The 23048-nt window shown below is 35.9% G+C and overlaps 1 protein-coding gene across 22 annotated transcripts in view; it reads left to right on the forward strand.

The window, feature by feature from the left end:
• AFDN (afadin, adherens junction formation factor) overlaps positions 1 to 23048 on the forward strand; it is a 122914-nt gene that overhangs the window by 30140 nt on the left and 69726 nt on the right. For 14 of the 22 annotated variants that reach the window (XR_003526073.1, XM_027633951.1, XM_027633962.1 and 11 more), the window contains exons 2-9: positions 4435 to 4630; positions 6299 to 6414; positions 7898 to 8061; positions 8511 to 8671; positions 9675 to 9832; positions 15627 to 15738; positions 16116 to 16283; positions 17813 to 17857. Coding sequence is in view for 21 of the 22 variants with exons in the window: in XM_027633951.1 (XP_027489752.1) it covers positions 4435 to 4630; positions 6299 to 6414; positions 7898 to 8061; positions 8511 to 8671; positions 9675 to 9832; positions 15627 to 15738; positions 16116 to 16283; positions 17813 to 17857 (1120 nt within the window). In the remaining variant the exon portion in view is untranslated. The remainder of the gene's footprint in view (positions 1 to 4434; positions 4631 to 6298; positions 6415 to 7897; positions 8062 to 8510; positions 8672 to 9674; positions 9833 to 15626; positions 15739 to 16115; positions 16284 to 17812; positions 17858 to 23048) is intronic. The other 8 variants (XM_027633952.1, XM_027633964.1, XM_027633959.1 and 5 more) reach the window with 3 other exon arrangements.

Here is a 23048-nt window from a genome sequence, read left to right on the forward strand (position 1 = left end):
CTGCTTTGTTTGCAGAAGCTTCTCTGATTTTTCAGGAAGTCCAGGTTTCCCTGCTACAAATCCCATTGTGTCACATTGCAGGCTTTTTCCAAACTTCCTTTACAGCACAGTCTTTTTACCTCCTTCTACTTGTTTTTCATATTCTTTCTTGACTATGATATTCTTTTGCGTTAAGAGTGAGATGATTGGCAGAAAGAGAGGTTTGGAAAAGATTGTGTTTTATTGGGATTTTTAAATAACCAAAATATTGAACACTTTTGTCTTCCGTAATTATGAACAGTTTTTGTATGTGTATGTAACCAGTCTTCATAATTGGAGAGGGGAGCTTGAGTCGCTATTCTCTGCATCTTTTACTTATTTGCACTTCTCTATAACATAGCTTCACATGAACAACCTTGATTATTACTGATTACTGCTCTAAAGTGCTTGAGAGTAACAGGAGCTGGATTTAAAGATCAAACAATTGGTTTGAACCAATTGGTTTTGAAGCAGTTAATGCCCGCTGACTTTATGCAAAAACTGGTAACTAGGTATTTGAACTGCTTTTGTAAACTCTTTTTCTTTGTGCCTAATAAAAAAGGGTGCAGCTTACTTTTGTTTGTAAACCCAAGAAACAATGCTTAACTGGCAATTATTATATAAGTTGAAACCTTCTTTTTGATAGGATATACTTTGGAAACTACTGTAAGTTGTTTTCTTTTGATAGTGATTAAAATGAATAATTGGGCTTTGTATTTAAGGAAAATGGCCTTTAGGATTTTAAAGGCCTAAAAAACTGACTTTTGTTAGGTGCTCTTTAAAATACATTTTGCAGTCTAGATGATCAGAATTAAAATTTTGTGAAAATTAACTGTATTTGTGTAGCTGAAGACTGATCTATATCCTCACATAAGCAGCTATGAACTTGCACACCTAAAATACCTAATGTGTGGTCAGATGAGAGAGCTAAAATAGCTTATGATGCATTTAAACTCCTGAGAGCAATTTGAGTGTTCATACACTTCAGTAATTAGTCACTCTTGAAATCCAGAAAACATTTTAATTTCTTTTTGATAACTTATAAATGGCAGTTCTTATCTTTAGAGAAAGATGGTTTTAAGAGATTTGTAAATGTTTTGAGGATATTTCTTTGCTTACAAGAATGTGTTAGGCAATAATAGATACTTCTGTATCTATTTGGTTTAGGAGAATTGATTTTTATTATTTTGCCTCTTCTCTTGACACAAGTTCATGTTATCAACTACAGTGAACCTACCTAGTAGCACTCTTGACAAAGACATTCAGGAGTAAATGAATTTGAGGATCAAATATACCTCTGAAAAATAAACACTTTAATTCAGAATTAGAGTGGAGAGTGCTGTGGTGCCTACCTTGTTGTCTGGGTGTGAGTGGTGGCATTGGTTTCTGGTGGTTGGTGTTCATCTGCTAAGTACATGGTCAGAAAGTTAAATGTGGCTTGAACTGCAGCTATACAAACACACACACACGAGATGTCTAATAATAATAATGAAGACTAAAAGGTGTGGGTTTTTCTTGTTTTTGTAGTCTCCTACTTCCCTGATTTTTCTGAAATGTGAAACCAGTTACTTCCTTGTCACTAAACACTGTTATTTAAATACTGTGATATTCTAGCAGTGCCCAAAGGTACAGTTTGGAACGTAATGGAAATGAAACGTGAAACTAAAGAGAGTTTTATATGGGGAAGTGGTAGAACATTCTGATGCAGTTGTGCAGTCTTTTTTTTTTTTTTTTTTTTTTGTAATAGGAAACTTTGGGAAAAGTAGGGCGGGGGGGGAAGAAAAGCAGGACATGGGCTGTGGGGAAACAACTTGAGAAGCTACCATAGAAAAAGGTGTGGAGAAAGGGACAGTGGTCAATGCATTCAGTTGTTTTCATACCTAGATTGTCAAAACAATGGAACAAAACTCAAATGCTGATTCTTCAGAACACAGTACTTCTTTTAGAAAAGGAAAACAAAACTTCCTTTATACAAACATTGTATCTTGAGAATTTAAAATGCAGTTTTGTCTCCTCTGCCTTGTTAGTGTCCAGAAGAAGAAATAAGTTGTAACAGTAAAACATTGAAGAATAATAATAATTAAAACTCCTATGGTAGTTTAGGAAGCTTCTTGAATTGCTTTCTACATCTTCTTTAAAAGAATCTATGTTCCCTTGCTCTTCAATCTCTGCTGTGTTGTTAAAACAACTGTAGGATTAAAAGCATGCCTCATGGGCAGTGGAATGTGTTCTCAGCAAAATAATCTCCTCTCCTTAAAAAAATAAATTGGAAAAATCAAATGGAATCTTATCCTTCAGCACTACCTTGAGGTGATGGTGGAGAAAACCTTGTGTAAAGGGAAATAAATGTTATAAAATGGAATATGATTGTGCTTCATGATACTTTTGTAGAAACCAAATGTGTTGTTGTCTTTCACAGTAATCGAACATGTGGATCAAAACCTTAAGTTTGTTATAAAAATACGTTGGCTGTTGTGTGAAGCGTCGTGGTTAAGGAGCTTTAACAGAAGAGGCAACCCTCTAACTCAGTCTGAAAAAGTGTGTGGGATGTGGCTCAGAACGTTCCCTGCTAGAATGCTCTCTGTACTAGAGATCATGACATGCTTAGATTCATTTTTCTTGCAGGAACTACAATTTTCCAACCCAGTGGGAAATGCAGGATATCCTGCCCTGGGAAAGCCTGTCAAAGCTAAAGGGGCAAGTAGTAGCAAAGTACTTACTGGCAGCTGAGAATTAAGACGCTGTGCTGGAGGTACAGACCAAAAGCATGCCAGCTATCAAGGGAAGTGTGAAAGGAAGTTACTGTGGCTGAACATCGGGCAAAGATAGGTACTCGAAAGCTGAAGTAGTACCCATGTGAGGAAAATTGTCAGGATATAAAGTCTGACAAGTAAAACATAAAAGCATAAGATAGAACAAAAGAATTTGAGCAATGCTTTCAGCATTTGTGGAGAGTTTAGAGAACAAATGGATAACATGAAAAAAAGTTGCTAGAACCAGACGGTGTTCATCAATAACTATAGGAAGCGAAGATGAAGTAATTTTACTAAGTGGTATGTAATGATTCTGTTAGCTGGACACCTTCAGGTGGCTGGATGTAAGTGCAGTGTGAGACCAATATTAAAAAGGATGTTTACTTGGGATGTTGTCTGTGTGAGTAGAAGCCACATTAACTTGCAGAATTCACGGACACACGTGTAGAATTCATGGACATGTAGTAATTTTAATAGGTTGTGGAAAGGTGACTGAACTTTGAAAGGAAGTTGTGCCTCAGACCTTTTGGAACTCACTGGAGGAGTTAGCAAGAATACATGTAAGGAAGCTCCAATTTGTTATTGTAGGTAAGATTTCCAGAAGTCGTATAATAGCCTTGTGCTTGAGAGGGGTAATTCCCTGTATGGATGATTAGTTAATAATTAGATATAGATAATTAAAGGCAAGAAATGAAGTGGATAGGATGCTTTTCAGAGGTGAGTAGTAGCTATTACAAAAATGTTTAGGGTTGAATTGAGACCCACCTTTGTATAATTGCTGTTAAGTTCAGAGCGTATGTGGGGGTGGGAATTAGCTGAAGTGAGAAGTGTGGAAACTGTAACTCCTTGCAGGAAGGAACACTAGTTTGGGAGTACAATAGATAGTTCTGTGGGAACACACCAGTGCAGGCTCCAAAAGATTAATTCTGTAAGTTTTGAGGATAACAGAATGAAACACAATCAGCCATTGTCTAGGTCTGTGGTGCATTTGCACTGGACTCTACTGTATTGGTGTAGACTTGGGAGTATCCTGGGAAGAACAGTGCTTACTTCTGCATGTATCTAGGAGAAACAGGTCTTTGTCTTAGTATAGATTGTAACTCTTTGACTTTTTAATTTTTTTTTTAAATATTCTTTTCCTTTTCTTCTCATGAATGTTTTCTGAATGAGAGAGTAGCTCCAATAAATATTTTGGGTTCTTTGCTGTTCAAAGAAATGTTGTGATGTGTGTTGGGATCAAATGTAGTGCTGGAAAGGCCTGTGCTTAGCATGAAATCTGTCACTGTGCTGGACACCTGAGGATTTGTCCATTTCAAAGCCTTTGAAAGGCTTTACTTCCAACTACCTGAGGGTGTCCCACTAATGGAGTCATTACATTTCAAAGCTTTTGAAATTTATCTATTTAAAGGGGAAGACAGAAGCAATTATTATTAAATTGTAGAGTAAGCTTGGCAAAGTCAACTAGAGAGTTGAATATCCTTGATTCCCCTTGAGTGCAGGGCCCCATGAGTACTGGGATTTATGCAAGGGGCGAGAGTTGGCCAGGTGGTATTTGAATGTCTTAAATTTTTATAATATTTTTGGAACTAGTAAATAATAAAAGAACTCTGAACCTTATAATTGCTAGCCAGCACTCAGATTCTGTATTTTTATTTCTTTACAGGATCTGGAGTTTCATGGAGTAATGAGATTCTACTTTCAAGACAAAGCAGCTGGAAATTTTGCAACAAAATGTATCCGTGTCTCTAGTACTGCCACAACTCAAGATGTGATAGAAACTCTTGCAGAGAAGTTTCGACCAGACATGCGAATGTTGTCGTCTCCTAAATATTCGCTTTACGAAGTGCATGTCAGCGGCGGTTAGTATTTATTCATGGAGTCCTTCCTGCATCCTCACCACCGTCCTGTCTACCCCTAGCCAGAATATCTTTAGGTTTGCCCCCAGCTTCTGAACCACATAAGACTTGAGTGTTTTGTCCTTAAGTACGTTGCTACTAATTGTTTTTTGAAGGGGTGGTATTTAAAAACGTAATTATGCATATCAGGCCTGCAGTTTATGTAAATTTTGATTATGACCTATTAAATGCTGTGCATGACATCCTGTTTGTTTGTTGACATTTGTGAGAGAGTTGCTATTTTTAGGACTAGTATGTAAAGACTAAATTTATATTAAGGGACTAGGAATGTTAAATTGGAGCAGTTAAGAGTATATCCTCTGTTCTTTGAAGTTGTGGGCCTTTGATAGGTAGCCTTATAATGCATATTCTTTTACTGCTAAATTGAGGGAAGTTCAACTTAGTAGAAGTTAAAACTTAGTTTGAAGCTGCTGTGTTTCTTAAACAGATCCTTTAATGTTACCTGTGAAGAACTTGGATATCAAAATAGCTTTTGGTACTGCTACCATTTGTCTCCTTCGGGCTGGAAGGTGATAGTGTGTGTGGTGGAGACAGAAATAGGAGAAAACAGCTTTTATTTGTACTTTTTCCTTTTTGTACTTCAGAAGCTTACACAAATGATTGAATTACCTTAAATTCTCCATTTGAAAGACTGGAAATAATTTAAGATCCAGAAGGGAAATTTATTGGGATACATTTAAGTTTTAATGATCTATGGATGATGACTTGGTGTGAATTATATGGGATTAGGGAAAAGTTCCTGTGTCATCGCTGGTTTAAACAATGATTAGTATGTGGGTTTTTTCTGCTTTAGGTTTCTTTAAAAATCTGTTAACACTGTACCTGTAGTCAAAATGAAATGGTTTGCTTAGCAGAGCAAGTTCCTGATGTTTAAAACATGATTGAGGCATGAGAGGTGCCTCAATCAATAGGAGTGTTTCTTACTAAATAAAAGTAACTGCAAAGGCATCATTGTTTTGCTATGCCTAAGTACATTCTCAAAGGTAGATCAAATGGCAAAACCTGGTTAAGTTTTTAACCACTCTTTCAGATTTTTTCCATATACCTTAAATAGATGTAATACACTAAGCAAAATTTTGTTTTGTATATGTGCATAATGTGGTTTGTTTTTTTTTTTTGGGGTGGGGAGGTTTTTTGTTTGTTTTTAATTTTCTAATCTCATTTATTTTTTTGCAGTCTTTAGAATATTATTTCTCAGACCCCAATCAGACTGCAGTCTAATTTAAGTAAATTTAAAATAACGAAAATTAGTATTTGGAAGTCTCATGAAGTTCTAAAGTTTGAAACATTGTAACTCTAGATCTAACTTCTCTTCCTGAGTGATAATCCTTTTCCCAGACTTAGTGCTGACAAAGGAGTTATGCAAGACTACTTTATGGGGACTGTTAGCTTATGCACATAGACAGAATACACTTAGGCTGGTTGCTAGAAAGGGGACATGTATTTCTACCTTCCCAGGCTTTCTTTCTGTCCCTGTACTTAGCAAAATAACATCCACTGATGTGTACTGTGAAGTAAAGCTTTTGGGTTTTTAAGAGCTTAACTTATTTCTAAATATCTTTGCTCTTGAGATACCAAGTAACTGCTACTGCTTTTTGGTTTTTTTTGAAGAAGAAAGAAGATTAGATGTAGATGAGAAGCCTCTTGTTGTACAATTAAACTGGAACAAAGACGATCGAGAGGGAAGGTTTGTCCTCAAGAACGAAAACGATACACTTCCTCCAAAGGTGAGTCTTTACGGAGCATGCTAGTAGTAACAGCAGTTTTGAAATGTGTGGGGCTTGCTTATATAGCAAAACATAATTTCTACTTTTTAATTCCTGAAAACAACTGCTGCTGACAACCTTTAGTATGAGGAGTAAATATTTTTAAATACTTAAAATGCATCTTTGCAACACAGCATTTTTGTGATCTTTCAGATGGCTTGTGGTGCTGTGATCCATGTATTGGAGCATGTAATGCCCAGAGAACTTAGACACTTAAACTTTAAAATTTTCTCAAATAGGATATGATGCCTATCCTGCCTCTTGCGAAGCCTTTAAAGGGGGAGGCCAGAGGGAGTTAAATAACTGAAAATTGTTACCTCCCTAGGTAACAATCTGTTTCTTGAAAAAACTGATGGGAGACTGTTTCCTTTTGTGGAGGATTTTGTTGTTGTTGTTTGTAGGGAGGATTTTTGTTTGTTGGATTTTTTTTTTTCTCTTCCAAATGGAAAATGAAAGACCTGCCAACATCAGCCATACAAAAGTTTCCTTTGATATTAGTAATTTAAACAATAAATTAGATCAGACTTTGGCTTCTGAAGTCATGTAATTATATATATTTTAGGTAGCTTGAATGGTTATAGCTATGGAAAACATACTGTTCAGCGTGGGCTATCTTAAGGCGAGTTTTTCATCTTGGGCTGAGCACTAAATCTGTTGCTCTTGGAATTAGAGCTTGTTAATTTTAAAAGTGCTTTGGGTACTGAGCTTGTACTACATTTTTGGCTACAGGATACGTTCATGTTACAAGTGGGGAGTTAATGATGTCTTGCACGTACCAATGTTACTATTCCTATTCATTGAATTAAATGATCTTCAGTCTCCCTTCTCTGTGTTCTTCACTTCCTGATAGAAGCAGGAAAATTTACGTCTTCTTTCTCTCGTGCTCTTTAATGTACTCTGTCTACAAAAGGCAAATGAGCCTAGGATTACAGGTATCCTGTGTGTGCAAGGAGCAGGAATTAGAGAACACTGGAAAGACAACTCAGAAAAACGTACCATAGGGGAAAAGTCCTCTGTAATATTTTTCCTTCTGCAGTTTATTCTGATGTAACATTCCAACACAGGTGTCTTGAAAGCAGATTAAGCACAGTGTTGTTATGAAGTATTTTTACCGGGAGGCAGAAATATGTTTTACAACCTTCAGTGAGTCTTTTGAGGCCAAGTAGATAGCAGGCATTATTCAGGTAAAATTCTGCTGCTGCTTTACTTTCTTGAGTAGAATCAGTTCATACCTGCTTTGGAACACGATGTTGTATTTGCCTTCTCTATGTTATTCTCAAGAATATTAGTCCCATCACTGTGTAATGGAGTACTGTTGCCTGGGGTATTGTTTCTGTGTTTGTGATAATATGTCTTAATCAGATTCTTCTGGGAAGTTAAAACCAATACTAACTTTTCATTGGACTAAAATTGATGAAAGTTGTCTTAAACTCATTTATTTCAGAAAGCTCAGAGTAATGGCCCTGAAAAACAAGAAAAAGAGGGAGTAATTCAGAATTTCAAGCGAACTCTTTCAAAAAAGGAAAAAAAAGAGAAAAAGAGGCGTGAAAAAGAGGCATTGAGACAAGCATCAGATAAAGATGATAGACTTCTTCATGGGGATGATATGTAAGTGGTTTAAACTTATATTTCTAAAATTAAATTGTAGTTGTATTTAAGTGCATTAGCAAAAGAAAAAGCACAAGTTGCAAGCACATGCTAACTCAGCTTCCACATGCTTTGCAGTATTGTAAATCATAATAAGGTTGGGGTAAAATGTAAAGTTTCTTTAATGCCTTTCTCCCCGCCCCCATCTTTAAGAGGTAGAAGGCCTCTTCTTTCTTTGAAAACTAGCAACTATCAATATTTAAATTGGTTATTTATTTCAGGTGAACATGGGTGCCTGAACAGTGTTAACCCTAGCAAAAGTGAAATTCACATAGAAACCATCTTCCGATAACTGAGGCTCCTATGTGTATGCATCCTACTGGCCTTCTATCCTTTGTGAAGTAATGAGAATATATGTGTTTTAAGCTGTTAATGACAACTTTTAATTTTTATCTAAACTAACTTGGCAGTGAGAATTTTCGCCTTGCAGCTGAGGTTTACAAAGATATGCCTGAAACCAGCTTCACTCGCACAATATCCAATCCTGAGGTGGTTATGAAACGGCGGCGACAGCAAAAACTAGAGAAGAGAATGCAGGAATTTCGCAGTTCTGATGGCAGACCAGACTCAGGTACTTGGATTTCTTCTGGTTAAGTTATAAACAGTAAACTGTTTACCGAGAGAATATTCTGAAGGCCAGCAACCCCTGTAAATTTGACTTAACTTTTGCTTTCTCCAACATTTTTTGTACATGGCTGATTTATCAGTGGTGTAACTGAATGCAGGATTTGTAAAGGTAGGATTCCGCAGGAGTGTGTTTTGTGATGAATGCCGGTCAAAGCTTTCAGTCATGGGCAAATTGGTGGGAGAGAGTATACTCATTGATCTTGCTAGCAGTGCTGAACTGGGAAAGAAGGAAGGATGGACTTTGAGAAACAGAGGAGACCTTCTGAAATAATTGTCTTTTATTGTACTAACAACAAGTTGAATGACCTGAAAGTGAAAATGCAATCAGTAGCACAAATAAAGGGTGTAAAGGACTGATTGTTTGGGTCTGCACAAAGGATTCTGGTAGATCTTGTGAATAACAGTGATTAAGTATTTCACATTCATGGGGTGGGGATACAACAGCAGTGGTTGTATAAACATCATTAGAAAGGAACAAATTAAGTAGTGTTAGTACTGATAGAACCTCAAATGCTGTATTCTGTCCATGGAAGGGTAGTGAAGAAAGAGTTAGGGGTGTAGAAAACATCATCTGGGGGAAATCTTAAATGAGCTTTTTAAAGAGACAGGAGATTTTCGAAGGTCACAACAAACTTCCTGTCAAGATGGGAAAGGTCTGTTCTTCAACCATTGTCACCATTTCATTTTAACTTCAGGTAATACTAAGCATGGTGAAACACTGGGAAGAAGACTTGATTACATAAATTAGGAAAGTATCACTGGAGTTTTTTACCAGTGGCAGTGATAAATTTATTTTGAGGATGTTATGTAACTTTTCTTGTATTAGTGGATTGACAAAATGATTTCTGAAGGGGTTCGTTCTTACATTCTGTTAGAAATATAATGAATGACTGCATGTCTGTCTTTTTATTCTCTGGTAACATTGTTAATTCCATTTTGTTTCCAAGGTGGAACACTGAGAATTTATGCAGACAGTTTAAAACCAAATATACCATACAAGACAATTCTGCTGTCCACTACAGATACTGCAGACTTTGCAGTTATTGAAGCACTGGAAAAATATGGTCTGGAAAAAGAAAATCCCAAGGATTATTGTATTGCTCGTGTAAGTGAACGTACTAAGACACAGTCTTCTCATGTTTCATATCTGTTTGGGGTTTTTTTCCTTCAGTAGCTTCCAAATTAAATGGAATTACTCTGTTAGTTCAGTGACTAACTTTTTTTTTTTTTTTTTTTTTTTTTAAGTCTAACAGCCTCAGGAATTCTCAGGTGACCTTTCAGGTTTTTTTGGTTTTAAAACCTAAATCTTCCAATCTTACTAAATTATTCCTTGCTATATAGATAAATGTTAATGCTGAAAGTAACATATTTCTGCACTTGGCACTGCGGTTTTATACCACTAGGTGTGCTTATCATTCACACATGTATAAACTAATAGTTGGTCCTGTGGATACATAAAATTTGTACATAAAACTATTTCCCTGAACTAAGAGTGAGCATCCATTCAGTAGCAGAATTGCTGAGGCGAACTCCACTGTAAAAGGTGTATATTGTATGCTGTTGCCTTATAGCTTTCAGCAGCTTACCATCATTACAAATCAGAAAAGATTAAACGTTTAAGTGAAACTTATGCTTGTTTTCAGAATTTTAATTATTTTAGAAGTCCCAAATAGAATTGTTGTTTCTTAGAGATATGGCTTTAATCAAAAAGTCCCACGGGCAGTACTGATTAAAGGTTACAAATTTCTGACCATGTCATCTTCTCAAGGAGAACAGTGAGACTTGAAAACATTTGATCCTTGTTTGAGTCCAATCTTGATTACATTTTTGGCTATGACTTGTCTAATAAATGTGTATTTATTGCTCCTTAATATGATGAAAGAATGTGAAAAAAGTTTGTCTCTCATCATATTGTGCTCTCTTTCCCTGCCCCTCCTCCAGTGCTTAAAGTGCCGCTGGTAAGCAGTAAGAAAGCAGTAAGTGCTATTCTCTGCACTTTGTAGCTGCTCTAAAGGATGTGGATAGATGTTTGATCTAAAAGTTCCTTTCTGATTTGCTTTTTATGGTATCTTTGAGTAACTGTAGTGTCTGCTGTGCTTCCAGTCTGTAGTGGTATAATTAACTGGGAATTGACATGTTGCTCTAATATTAGGAATAAGGAAACTGTGATAGTAGTGATTTTATAGTTTTGTAGCAGTGAACTAATGTTAGTTTTCATTTTTTCAACTGTTTTATCTTCATTCTAGGCATAGTTTTAATGAAGTTCTGGACATTTTATCCTTGTCTTCACTATCCTGTAGTGAGGGTTCCAACTGTGAAAGTTCATTTTACTTACAGTAAAAGTTTACATAGGTTCTTATTTTAGAGGGAAATACTTTTGTAAGTAATAGATTCTTTTAATGACACAGTATATTAAAAATTGATTCTCAGTTTTGACTGCAGAGTATGTGTAGTTTTAATTATGACAATTATCTTCATACTGTGGGATCCATAAATGCAATTCATGATTCTCAGTCATTGATCTTATTAAACAGGTGGCTGAATTGACATTCCAGTTTTTCTGCTGGTTTGAAAGAATCACAGCAGAGACACTGTGACTGAATTTGGAAGATAGCTTTGCTTCAGTCTGTTTAGTTCAGAGTTAGAGGACATCATGATATATTACAAAATATTTGTGTATGAGGGAATTTATTGAACTGATTGCACGCTTACCCAGGAAACTATTGCAAGTTACTCTTGCTGTAGTGGTGGTGTTCCCTATTACCTCCTCTTACCTTCCGATCTTTTGTGGGGATGTTTAATATAGAAAATAGTCTGGAGAATGTTGTTTTAATCTTGGGATAGGTTAACAGTGTCTTAGCTGTGAAACAAAGTGATTTTTTTGGAAAGCTCTTCTGGAAAATATTTTGTCTTTTCTGAGCAATGCATCTTATTCACACAGTAAGTTTCAGTACTGACGTAAGTTGTGCACTTACATTTACATTTGGAATATGAATAGTCTTCACTGAGTAATAGCAGATTTTTTTTATTACTCTAAGTGTAGGAAACCTTTGTTTTGCTCACCATAAGTCATTGGAGTTGGTAAAATCTGCTTGGCCTTTCTCAGTGCTCTGCTGATAAAGTCTTGGGTTTTAATATGTTAATCCTTCCTTTATGAATACAGTATTTTAAATCTAACTTTTAAAATCTACTTTGTTTCCAAATATTTTATGAAGTTACTTTCCTTGCTTGAAACTTTAAAATACCCTTGCATTAGTTTGATGTGTCTTTTATCACTGTTCTCTCTTTTTGGAAACTCATGAATACACTGCTAAATTGGTCCAATGGCCATTGGTACTCCTTTTATATGGAAGTCTCATAGCTGTTCTTTACCCTTGGTAGGGCTTTTCCCCTTGTTCTTCTGGATGTTACAGTTTTCTGTGGAAGTCAAATCCTATACATGCTCCTATTCTTTACATATGTTGAGTTTAACTATGTATAGTGGAACATATAACTTCAATTTCTTACTGTTTGGGATTTTTAAATGTTTTGTTTTCTTTGAGTGGCAGATAAAGTGTCTTCAAAGAAGACTTTAACTGTTGACATTTACTTAACTATTAAGATGGATTTTAAGTTATAGGATAAGACCACTATAAGGTTGCATAAGTACCTGTAACAAAGTTCACTCACTCCTGAAGTTTCAGGAAAGATGAACATTGTAAGAATTTTTTGTAACACCATTGACAACTTCTGTTGTAAATGTCATTCTCCTGTCAGTTGCTTGCTTTCATATGCCAGTTTGCTGTGTATTGGGCTGTACCTCTGTCCCTGTTTCTGAAGTGCTTTTCCATGTCAGCAAGTAAACACGCATTTGTTCCAGTGTGTGTTTTACTTGTTTCAGTTTGCTTGGTTGGAGTTTCCCTGAGTAATACGGGGTTCACTGCACATCTCTGAAGATGTCAAATTAATTAGACAGTCTTCCAAGCTACCTGTGCATATTCACTTAGGGCATAAGACTTCAGGCGTGCAACAAACTAGTTAACTTATAAAAGTAGAGTCTGGATTAGATTTCTGGTTTAGCATGCACTTATTTTTTTTACTTGAGGGTAAGACATAAATAACTTTTTGTAATGTCAAGCAAAAAGATGCAGTTCATGGTGAGTAGGTTTTTTTTCTTTTTTTTTTTTTAAGAAATAGTCATTACAGACATAAGGCATTAAATATTTTAGCAAGATACATTGAGAGTTTTTTTGCGGGTTTTTTATGTTTTGCTTTGGGTTTTGTTTTTTTTCCACTAGGGGCATGTGCAGAGCCTGTGTTCCCAACTTGTAAGGAAAATTGAGGATTAATTATTTATAATAAGCAGATATATTCAAATATACTGTAGATATGAGGTTTTTACTTAAAAAACATTAAAATTACAGAAGAGCTTATTAAAGACCTATTATAGCATGGGATTTTCTTGTGTGAGACTTTTGCTAAGGACAGATCTGATAACTTGATCTGTATATATTGCTTAACCACAGTAAGTATTTGAGAATTATCTTCTCTTTTTTATTCCAACAAATGCTTTGGAAATTAAGTCTGAAGTTGCTATGATCTTCATTTACATTTCTTAGCTTGTATTTTCTGCATGTTTCACTACATTTTAAATTAATAGATGCAGAACTGAATGACTTTATGATAATTTATATATGCTCATGAATGCACTTACGACAAAGCAGTGTATTCTTCCTAATTCCCTCTTTCGCATTTGTTTCAGTTCATAGGTTGTCAGCTGACAACCTGCTTCCAAGAGATATGATCTTAAGCTGGTTTTACCCATCTGTATTTCCTGTGCAGTTGCAGAAGTCAGGGAAGTGTCTGTGCCTCATCTCAGCAGTCTATATGGATGCAAATTTATGAAAGGATATTTAAGTGCATCTGTTTTTAAAATTAAAGCAAATCTCTACCCGTGAGCCAAAACTCAGTCATAATATAGACTTATTCCTATGTTTTTCCGTTATTCTAAAATGTAGGAATTTCAGCTTTGTGGTGACAGCATTCACCTAAAACACAGATGTTTTCGGAAAAGGCATCGTAACAATCAGAAATGGCCTAGCCTTAATGAGCTCAGATGTGGTGTTTTGTATCTTTCTTCAGGTTAGGTCACGTGCTTTTTAAAGTGAGATATGTCTGCGTTTTCAGCTCTTCCTGAGAGAGGAGAGGAATGGTAACTGGCTGGGAGGATGAGGGGATCAGTGCTTTTGTGACCCCTCTTCTCTAGCTTGTCTAATTTACCATTGCTGCCCTGAAGCCCAACACCAAGAACAGATGCTTATCCAAGTTCCACTGCAGCAGTAATATCAGGTTAAATTAGTAGCACCTGTGCATTGATATCTTCTCTGTTCCTCTGATTTCACTGCATTTGGGTTTTCCTTGGTTTGCTCCTTAGTCCAGTATTGGTCAGCCCCTGGTACACATGCTGCAACATGTCTTTCTTGTTTTTTAACTAGTTACATTCTGGCTCAAGGGCTTTGGAATTTAAAAATTGTGGCTTGTTGAATAAGGCTTTAAATACAATGTTACCTTAATTAGCTAATCAAAATTATCCTGTAGGTATAATTGATTTTAAAATATGAGATGTGAAATAGAGCGGTTTAACAAGATAAGATTTGAATGTAGATGTGTTTCTGTTTCCCTCTGGTTTATACATTTTAATGTTTTCCTCCCTTTATAATATCTTATCTATTTGAAAATCTAATTAAAGATAATTTAATTAGTCCTATGTTTAACCAGGTTTTGCATAGAAAATGTTTTAGGGATTACATACTTTTGATCTTAAATGTACTTGTTTCCTGCTTGGAAGAAGATGAAAGGATGTTTGAGGTGGATCTGTGAGAACTTGGTTAACGCAGAAATGGGTGTGGAGAAGAGGCAACAAATGAGTGGAAAGCCTCTTGAGGGCTGCAGCGTGGTAGGGTGCTGTAGCCAATAGCTGCATCACTTCCGAAGGTGTTACCTTGGTCATAGTTCAGAGAGGGGAATAATTTAAAGCAGTTTGTTTAAAATAGAATTGTCTATGAATTTAAATAACATTGTTAGGATTACAAATGAGGGAGTAAAATACATTTTATTTTTTGATTCAGCTTTGAAAGATCTAACTTAGAAGGTACTCATGCACTGTAATACTTCCTGTCATTGTTATTTGTGCTTGATCGCTGTGGGGAGCAGTAATGCATGAAATCTCCTTCAGAGTCAGACTTCATGAATCAAGGTTTCCTCCTTCCTCTGCTTTGCAAGGGTATAGCTGTAAAAGGTCTGAATAGTCCATAGTTCTGTTCCAAAATTATATTTAGTTTTGTTTCTTCCTTAGAGCTAGACAGCATGAAGCACTTGCGTAAAATGCTCCAGTTGTACCCTTAGTCTCTGTGTAGACCAGGTAAATTTTGAGTAAGACAAGAAGTCAGGCAATATGACACTGTCTTTGCCAACTTGTGGTGTCATTTCTGAAGATACTTGTGTTGCACTAGCAGAATGGCATTAGCAAAATGCAGGGCTGATTCCAGTGTGTGAAATAATAAAGGAAACTTCAGTTTCATAACTGTCATCTCCACAGATTTTTATTTTTTTTTTACCTTGGCTGTTGAGTTATTGGAGTAATACTTTTTTACTAGAAGAAAGATCTTATCTGCCTTAAGTGTAACTTACTTTTCTTTGCTTTTTAAATATATCTGGTGTTCTGGGAAGTGTGATTTAGCTGTAGCAGGAGGCCAGAAAGGATAGTTAGAAAGAGTCTTGGAAAGCAAAATACATTTCAAGTTACTGAGTTCTTTGGCCTTCTCTCTCACATGCAAAAAAAAGTAATCAGAGGATATACCCCTGAATACTCCGTTCTAATTATCCACTAACAGCTATAAAAACTGACAATTCTTTTCTAGGTCATGCTGCCTCCTGGTGCTCAGCACTCTGACGATAAAGGTGCTAAAGAAAGTATTCTTGATGATGATGAGTGTCCACTGCAGATATTCAGGGAGTGGCCTAGTGATAAAGGTATGTCCAAAAAGCTTAAAGAGACTTCTGTGCTTTGGGTCCGTGCTGTGGACCCCCTGTAAAGTAAGAAATTCTAACATATATTTTAGTATGTTTTGCTTTTGGGCACCTTTAATGTTAGGGAGCATTAGAGTTATTTACTATTTGATTATGCACTGTTTGTAGTATTACGTCTTTAGGTAGGAGAAAGGTTTTACATTTTATCCTGAAGTTTCTACAAAGGTGTACTTATTTCTAAGTTAAAACTATTTTGAAGAAGTGTCAGGAATTTAGTAAGCTAAAAGTAATCCTGTGGAACACTTGAAAATTAATAGATATTGGTTGTGTGTTTGTTCACTGATAGTGTGACTCAAAGGATGTATAATACTGTGTTTTAGGACTACTAGTCTTTCAGTTGAAAAGGCGGCCTCCTGATTATGTCCCAAAGAAAACCAGGAAAATAACTGAAGGAAAGCCATTAAAGGGGAAGGAAAGAGTTGACGGGTCTGGCTATGGCTCTTGTCTTCCTCCTGAGAAACTACCATACCTGGTAGAATTAAGCCCAGGTAAGAATTCTGATTGTCTAACAGTCTAAATTACATTATTACATGGTCATTTGGATTTTCCAAAAGTAAGACTTTCATTGTAAGCACAAGGAAGTCTGTGGGCAGCGTAGGTGAATGCCACATGAGTTGTTCTTCTGATGCCAGACCCTGAATTGGAGCTGTCTAAAGGTAGAACTGAATATTTCTGTAATATCAAAATTTTAGCAGCAAATGTTTGGAGTGCAAGAAGAGGAGAAATTATTTCATAAGACTTTGTCTCTATTAGTATGATTGCAAGTATGAAGCTTTCAGTGTTTTGAAAACAAAATAAAAAAATCATTCAATCTTCAGCTTTCTTTGGATTTTGGGCTTTAAAACTTGATAATAAGTAAAATAGTTTAACATGTCATATTATGGGAAACCAGAAAAGCACTGCTCAAATCTGATTTGTTTTACATTCACAAGTACACTGTAGCATACCTGGAATTTGACAGTACTCTGCATGGAAAATAACATTTTTTTAACAGGACAAGAACATGAATTTTTAAATCAAACTTAAATGTTAAACATTTTTCAGTCTATATGGAACCTTCAAATCACTGGCAAGGCTGAGTTTTATTTTGGCTTTGTTACAACTCTCTGGACTGCGTTGTAATTTACAGTTAATTTTATGATTTAGGAACAGCCAGGAGAGATACAACATACACAATGTGCTCTTAATTGATATTGTCTTCGTGTTTAAAGATTTGGATATGGACTTTCATTTTTGATGTTCTAGTTATATGCAGCTCTTTTTCCTATTAGATGTCACTTGGGTACACTCAGATATTCGAGCAAATGTTACAGTTTGAAGTGTGGTTGTTTACCTTTTGAGAAGCAAGTTTGGAAATTGGTGCTAAAACCTTTGATCAGAACTGCAAACAAAAGGTTAAATTCATAGCCAAATAGTGTGGGATTTTTTGGGTTTTTTTGGTTTGGTTGGGTTTTTTAATCCAGATGAAATTAGCGGTGCACAGAATATATTAAATTTATTATTCTCTTCTATATGGTGAGGTTTGGTTTGCATATTAATATTTTGGATTCTTTTAATAGTACTTTTGATTTCTTGTACTCTGAACTCTTACTCTTCATGCAATGTAGTATTAAAATGTTGTGCTTGGGCAGTGGAGCAAGACATCCATTAACTGAGGGAGGAAAAACAGTCTGAAATGCCATAGGTGTCAGCGCTGTGTACTAAGCCTTCACACTTTGCCTCTGGGACTGACCTATTGTTCATGGTTTTCTTCTAACTGCTTGTTGTCCCTTTTCTAAACAATAAGAATTGTTTCATTCAGTAGCTTTGTAGTACTGATGTCTTTATGTTCTGCCCAGTTTCTGAGGTTGAAAGAGTTTAATGCACTTCATCCTTATAAAGTGAATAACTGTTGTCTGGCTACGGTTTCACCCTTTCCTGTCTTTTCTTTTCTTGCCCTCCTCCGCATGTTCTGCATGGTATCTGTCCTGCTGGTGCTGCCTTCACCTGGGTCCTCTGCATGTGTTTCTAACCCCAGGGAGAAGGAATCACTTTGCCTACTACAACTATCACGCTTACGAAGGTAACGCTGTATTTAATACTGTTCTCTCATTAGTCACTAAATACTTCGCTGGCTGTAAATCTTGTGTTTCTTTTTGACAAATGAAAGGCTATCTTGTTTATCTTTGGGTTTTTTTTTTTTCCAATGGACTCCTTTGGTGAAGTAGCTACCTGTCTTGTCAGCTACCATTTAATTGTTTGGTCTGTGAACAAACATCAAATTTATCATGAATGTGCTATCATCCAAAGAGTTCAACATTCTATCTACGATTAACAGCTAAGTTTCATAGGGTGGTTTAAAAGCAAGCAGTTTTATGGTAGAAATAAAAAGTTCTTTGATCCATCTGCCTGCAGAATTCATAGTTAAAAAGTGTACTGGGTAAATGGCATAGAACTTAACCATGCTTTCCACTGTTTGACTGCATTGATGCAGTGGATGTAATCTGTGATTTTTGTGTGAAATAGTTTGGACCACTGGTAAAGTGACCTTACTTTTTACTCTGTGCTGTTCCATAGCATCTTTTGGTATTTCTATTGCCTGGTTTGTGTTGTTGCCTAACGTAAGTAGTGTGTATCAAAGATTTAGCCATGTTAGACTGTAGAGTCCTGTTCAGTTTTATCTGTAGTATTTGAAATTGATAACCTAACCTACAAATCATTATGCATCCTTGATTCTCTGTAGAGTTTAGAGTAATGTGCTGATACATCCTGGTTTGGCCAAACAGACGAGAATACAAAGCAACTTTCTTCATTGTGAAATGTCTTACCAAAATACCTTTTCCTTTTCTTACTTTTTTTATTCCCGGTTTCCTCATTTTGTTTTCTAGACTGCTGTAAAAGTACTACATGTAGTAGCCCATGTTGCTCACCCTTTCTTTCATGGTTGTGGAGTACAATACTGGGGTTTAAAGAACTCTATTCAAGCCTATGCCTCCAGTGCTCAATTCTTTGAATTGAATCCAGACTTTCATTTCATTAACATCATTATTCCAGAGAGTAGAAGAGTTTTGTAGAGTGTGCTGAACTAAAAAGTGTGGATGGGCTCTGTAGGAACACTTGAACATTAAGTAGAAAGCTTGACATTTGATTGTGTCTCACTGGAAAAAAAAAAGACGGTTTCTTAAATCTTAGAGTGTGAAAAAGAGATCTTCGTATTCTAGAGTCCAGTGTGTCTCTTTGGAACAAAACACTTCAGGATATTTGTATTTATTATAGAAATAACTCCTGTAGAAATGTCCTCCTGTCAAAATGTTGACTGTTTATATTCTTGCAGAAGAACCTAGCAGACTCATGCTTTGTGCAGTTGTGCAATTGTACAAATTCAGTAAGTTTGCTACTGAAGTTTGTCCAGTTTTTCCACTTCTCCACAGCTGCTGATGTTGCTGGTTGTATGACTGTTTCATTGACTGAAGATTGGATTCTGGATGCTAGAAGATGCACTTCAGTAGCTTGTGGCTCTAAATGTGGCACTGAGCAATTGTCTCTGTACCCAAGTCATGAAATGAACCAATAAACTCAGATGAATCCGATAGTAATAGAAAAAGACTGGATAGACTGAAGTGAGATTCAGCAGCACTTTGAATAGCTGATACTGTCTATGTTATCTGTGAATATGGTTGCTGATGAGTTCAGGGATGTTATTAACTTCAGTTATTCAATCCTAATATTTAAAGGCTGAGGAAAATGACAAAACCACATTTTTTCAGGATGTGAGTCTCTGAGATCTTACAAGCCTGACATCAAAATTACAAAGCGTTAAAAAAAAAAAGGCAAAGCCGTAAGGCTTTTCTCTGTTCTTCATCACAAAAAGTGCAGCCTGGGCTGTAAAATACATAGCAATGGAAGATGCGGAGGACATGCAGGTATAACAACTCAGAAAGAAGAATTGCAGGAGGTTGGAAAGGTTTGAAAGTCTTGGCTTTCAGCCAACCTTCTTTCTGAGAACAGAACTGCAGTATATATGTAACACTTTAACAATTAGTGTGAAAGAATTTTGTTGTCTATTAGAAGAACAGTTTACGAAAAGGTTTTCCATTGGCTTTTTCTGCTGGAAGTGCACATCTTGTTGGAAATTTAATAGCAGAATTATCTCCTGAATTTCACATGGCGTTTCAAATCTGCCCAACCATCTCCTGAACTTATTAGGGTTTAAACTCTTAATACTGAGGAACTTGTGCAGGAAATATGCTTTTCAAATGTAGGTTTAACTAATTTAAACTCGGTAGGTGAAGTCCATTGTGTGACCATTTTTGTTCATCTTTGGACTTACTTGTTTTCTATGATCTGATCTTCATCATTTGGTTTGGTCTGGTTTTAAGTCTGTACTATTTCCTGGCATTGTTTCAGGCATTAGATTAGTGAAATCAGTTGAAATTATAATTTCCAGAGTAGTGTAGGGCTCACCTTTTAGTGGCGAAGTAACATGTTTAAAATATATATCCATGAAGGTCAGCCTTAGTTTTTTCTGTTATTTAAAAAATATACATTTGTGTTTTGAATCACTGAGTTGATGTGCTTACAGTGACTATTCACTTCACTACAGAGTTTTTTTGTAACACTACTATTTGAAGTATGAATGTTGACTCGTAAGTGCATAAACCAAGTCATGAAATCTATCATACTTAGCTAAGAACTGCCTTAGTGGACTGTCATGTTTTGGGGGTAGGGTCTTTGCCTTAGGTGTGGCAGAATCTGTGTCCTGCTGCAGTGAGTTGTGAGGGATACATTCCAAACAACATTTAGGCGAGCTTTCAGGGAATAAAACACTTTACACTGTAGTATAATGCAAGCTTCCTTCCCTTCTGCATCTCTCCCCTAGAACAAAAAGACCTTTCATCCTTTTATAGAATTTATAAGAATTATCTTCAAGATTAAGAGACCTTTTACTGTAGAAATTGGCTTTTACTGGGTGGAGTGTTACATGTGTGTTCTAAATAACTTTTGAGTAACTCCTTAAATCTTTATAATTTTTGTGGGAATTAAAAATAGCATTTGTACCTAGTGCTGTTCTAAAACAAGTTTTTTTCATGTTACAATGGATACTGCATCGAAACAAAAGAGTCTTAATATACCTCAGCAGAAACACTGTGATACTAAAATATATTTCATATGTGAAAGCACATTTTTTGTGATCTACATCTATATTGAGGATATACAGTGGTGTGATGTAAACGTTAGTAGAACTTGATACTGATTGATTAATCACAAGTGCTGAACTCGGGAACGAGATCAAGAAGTTCTCTTAAATAAACACTTGAAAACAATATTTTGTAATGTATCTTGCAGAAATATATAGGAATATTTTAAAGGTGGTGTTTTTTTCTTTTTAAGGTGTCAAAAATGAAAAAGTAGGGGGCTGTGGGAAGTATGTTTAGTATAGGGGTGAAATCACTAGTCTGTAAAGCCTATTCTCTAATCTGTATATAAAGAGCTTAGGAGAAAGTGCCATAAGAAATTAAGTACAAAAGCCCTAGATAACTAGCCCTTACTTTTATGCCATTGACTTTTTTGAAATTCCAGTATTTTTGCTTGTTGAATAAAGGTCCCTTCCACCCTTCTTTTGGGTACCAGATTTACCAAACTAGGATGTGGGTAGGAGGAGGAAATGCTTGATTTTTGGAATCATAAATAAGTGAAAGAAGCTACTTTAAGTTTTGGGGTGTAAGCTTTGAGGAGACATAATAAAAATTCATGGAATTTGGTATAAGCAACCAAATGTATTCAGTAACCTATTACATGTCTGCTTTTGGTGACATTGAAGATGCAACCATATAATTTCTGATTTAACATTGTTAAGTATTAAAAACTGCACACAATTCAAATTGCTGAAGTACAGTGATATTAAATGTATGCCTCTCTAGACTCAAATACAAGGTTTTAATAAAAGGCTTATCCCTGTACCTGAAAAATGTTTAGAAGAGGGAGTACTCTTATGATTAATACTTCTTTTGTGATGGGTGACATACTAATGTGATGGCAGTGATTCTGTGTTCAGTAACTGGATATTACTGTAGTATCAGCACTTCACTTTCGTATTTACAGTACCAGTCTATGGACTGTCTGTGCCTGGTGTCTTTATGGCCTAATAGCATCCCAGCAACCCCAGAGGAAGCTTACTGCTACCATTTTACAGTTAAATGACTTGCATTCTGATTTTAATAAACAGATCCTGGTAGTAAAGCTGGGATTCTGCTGCTGGATTTATGGAGGTTTTGTTTATATTGACTTTCATTTAAAGACTTGAAGATGACTAGTATCCTACCGCAGGCAGTGTCACTGTATGTGCCATGGCTTTAATAATATTCTCTAATGCTTTTTGGGGGATGACTTGAAGTCATTGTTCATATCCACAGGTAAGACATTTTTTGCCTTGCAGCCTCCCTTTTTTACATCTTTGCTTTGGAGAAGAGATTGGAGAGAAGTCAGAAGTGACAGTATTACTTCAATAGCTGATAGTATTTAAAGTTGTAGGATTTTCTGGGAAGCAGGGAGCATTTATACGTACGCCAAAACCCATTGTATTAGCCTGTGAAGGCACCAACTAAAATCATGTACACTTTATGTCCAGTGTATCTTGTGAAATTTTATTCTACTTGGACAGTATGTACTTCTGGGGGGAGTAGGAAGATGAACTTTATTGTTTACCTCATTTTCTGTGAGATGAAAATATAGGTCAATGGGACTACAAAGATAAGGCCAGAAGTGCTCAAGTCCTGTATATTAAGACTAAAGCTGTTGTAAGTAAACATTATGTAAGATTCTCTTTTAATATTGGTCTAGTTCAGTATCTGATGAATTGGAAAGAGTTTGTTATGTGGACCACTTGACAGTAGATATTGCTGATAATCTGTACTTCAGTAAGGTCAATAAATTCTATTATTATAGAGATCTGCAGGTAATTTATTTTCCTAATCTTTAAACCCATTCTGGTATACCCATATAAAACTTTAGAGTTTAACAAAAATTGTATTGTTCAAACTACTAGGACATAGAGAAGGTTTTTGAAAGTATGTTCAGAATAGTAGTTCTTGATCACTTTGTTCTTTGCATTTGTAGAAAACAGCTGCTCCAAGCAGGCTCTGTCTACCTTCAGTGTTCTTGCATTATGATGAACAACTAAGTTCCCAGCAAATCTTGAAAGGATGTCACTCAGTGTTTTTGTGAACGTTGCTATTCTAAATTAAATTGCAAAAATGTAGAAATATTGTGTGAAT

Source organism: Corapipo altera, unplaced genomic scaffold (assembly GCF_003945725.1).
Source record: "Corapipo altera isolate COAL_440 unplaced genomic scaffold, ASM394572v1 2b, whole genome shotgun sequence".
In the NCBI taxonomy this organism is placed as follows: Eukaryota; Metazoa; Chordata; class Aves; order Passeriformes; family Pipridae; genus Corapipo; species Corapipo altera.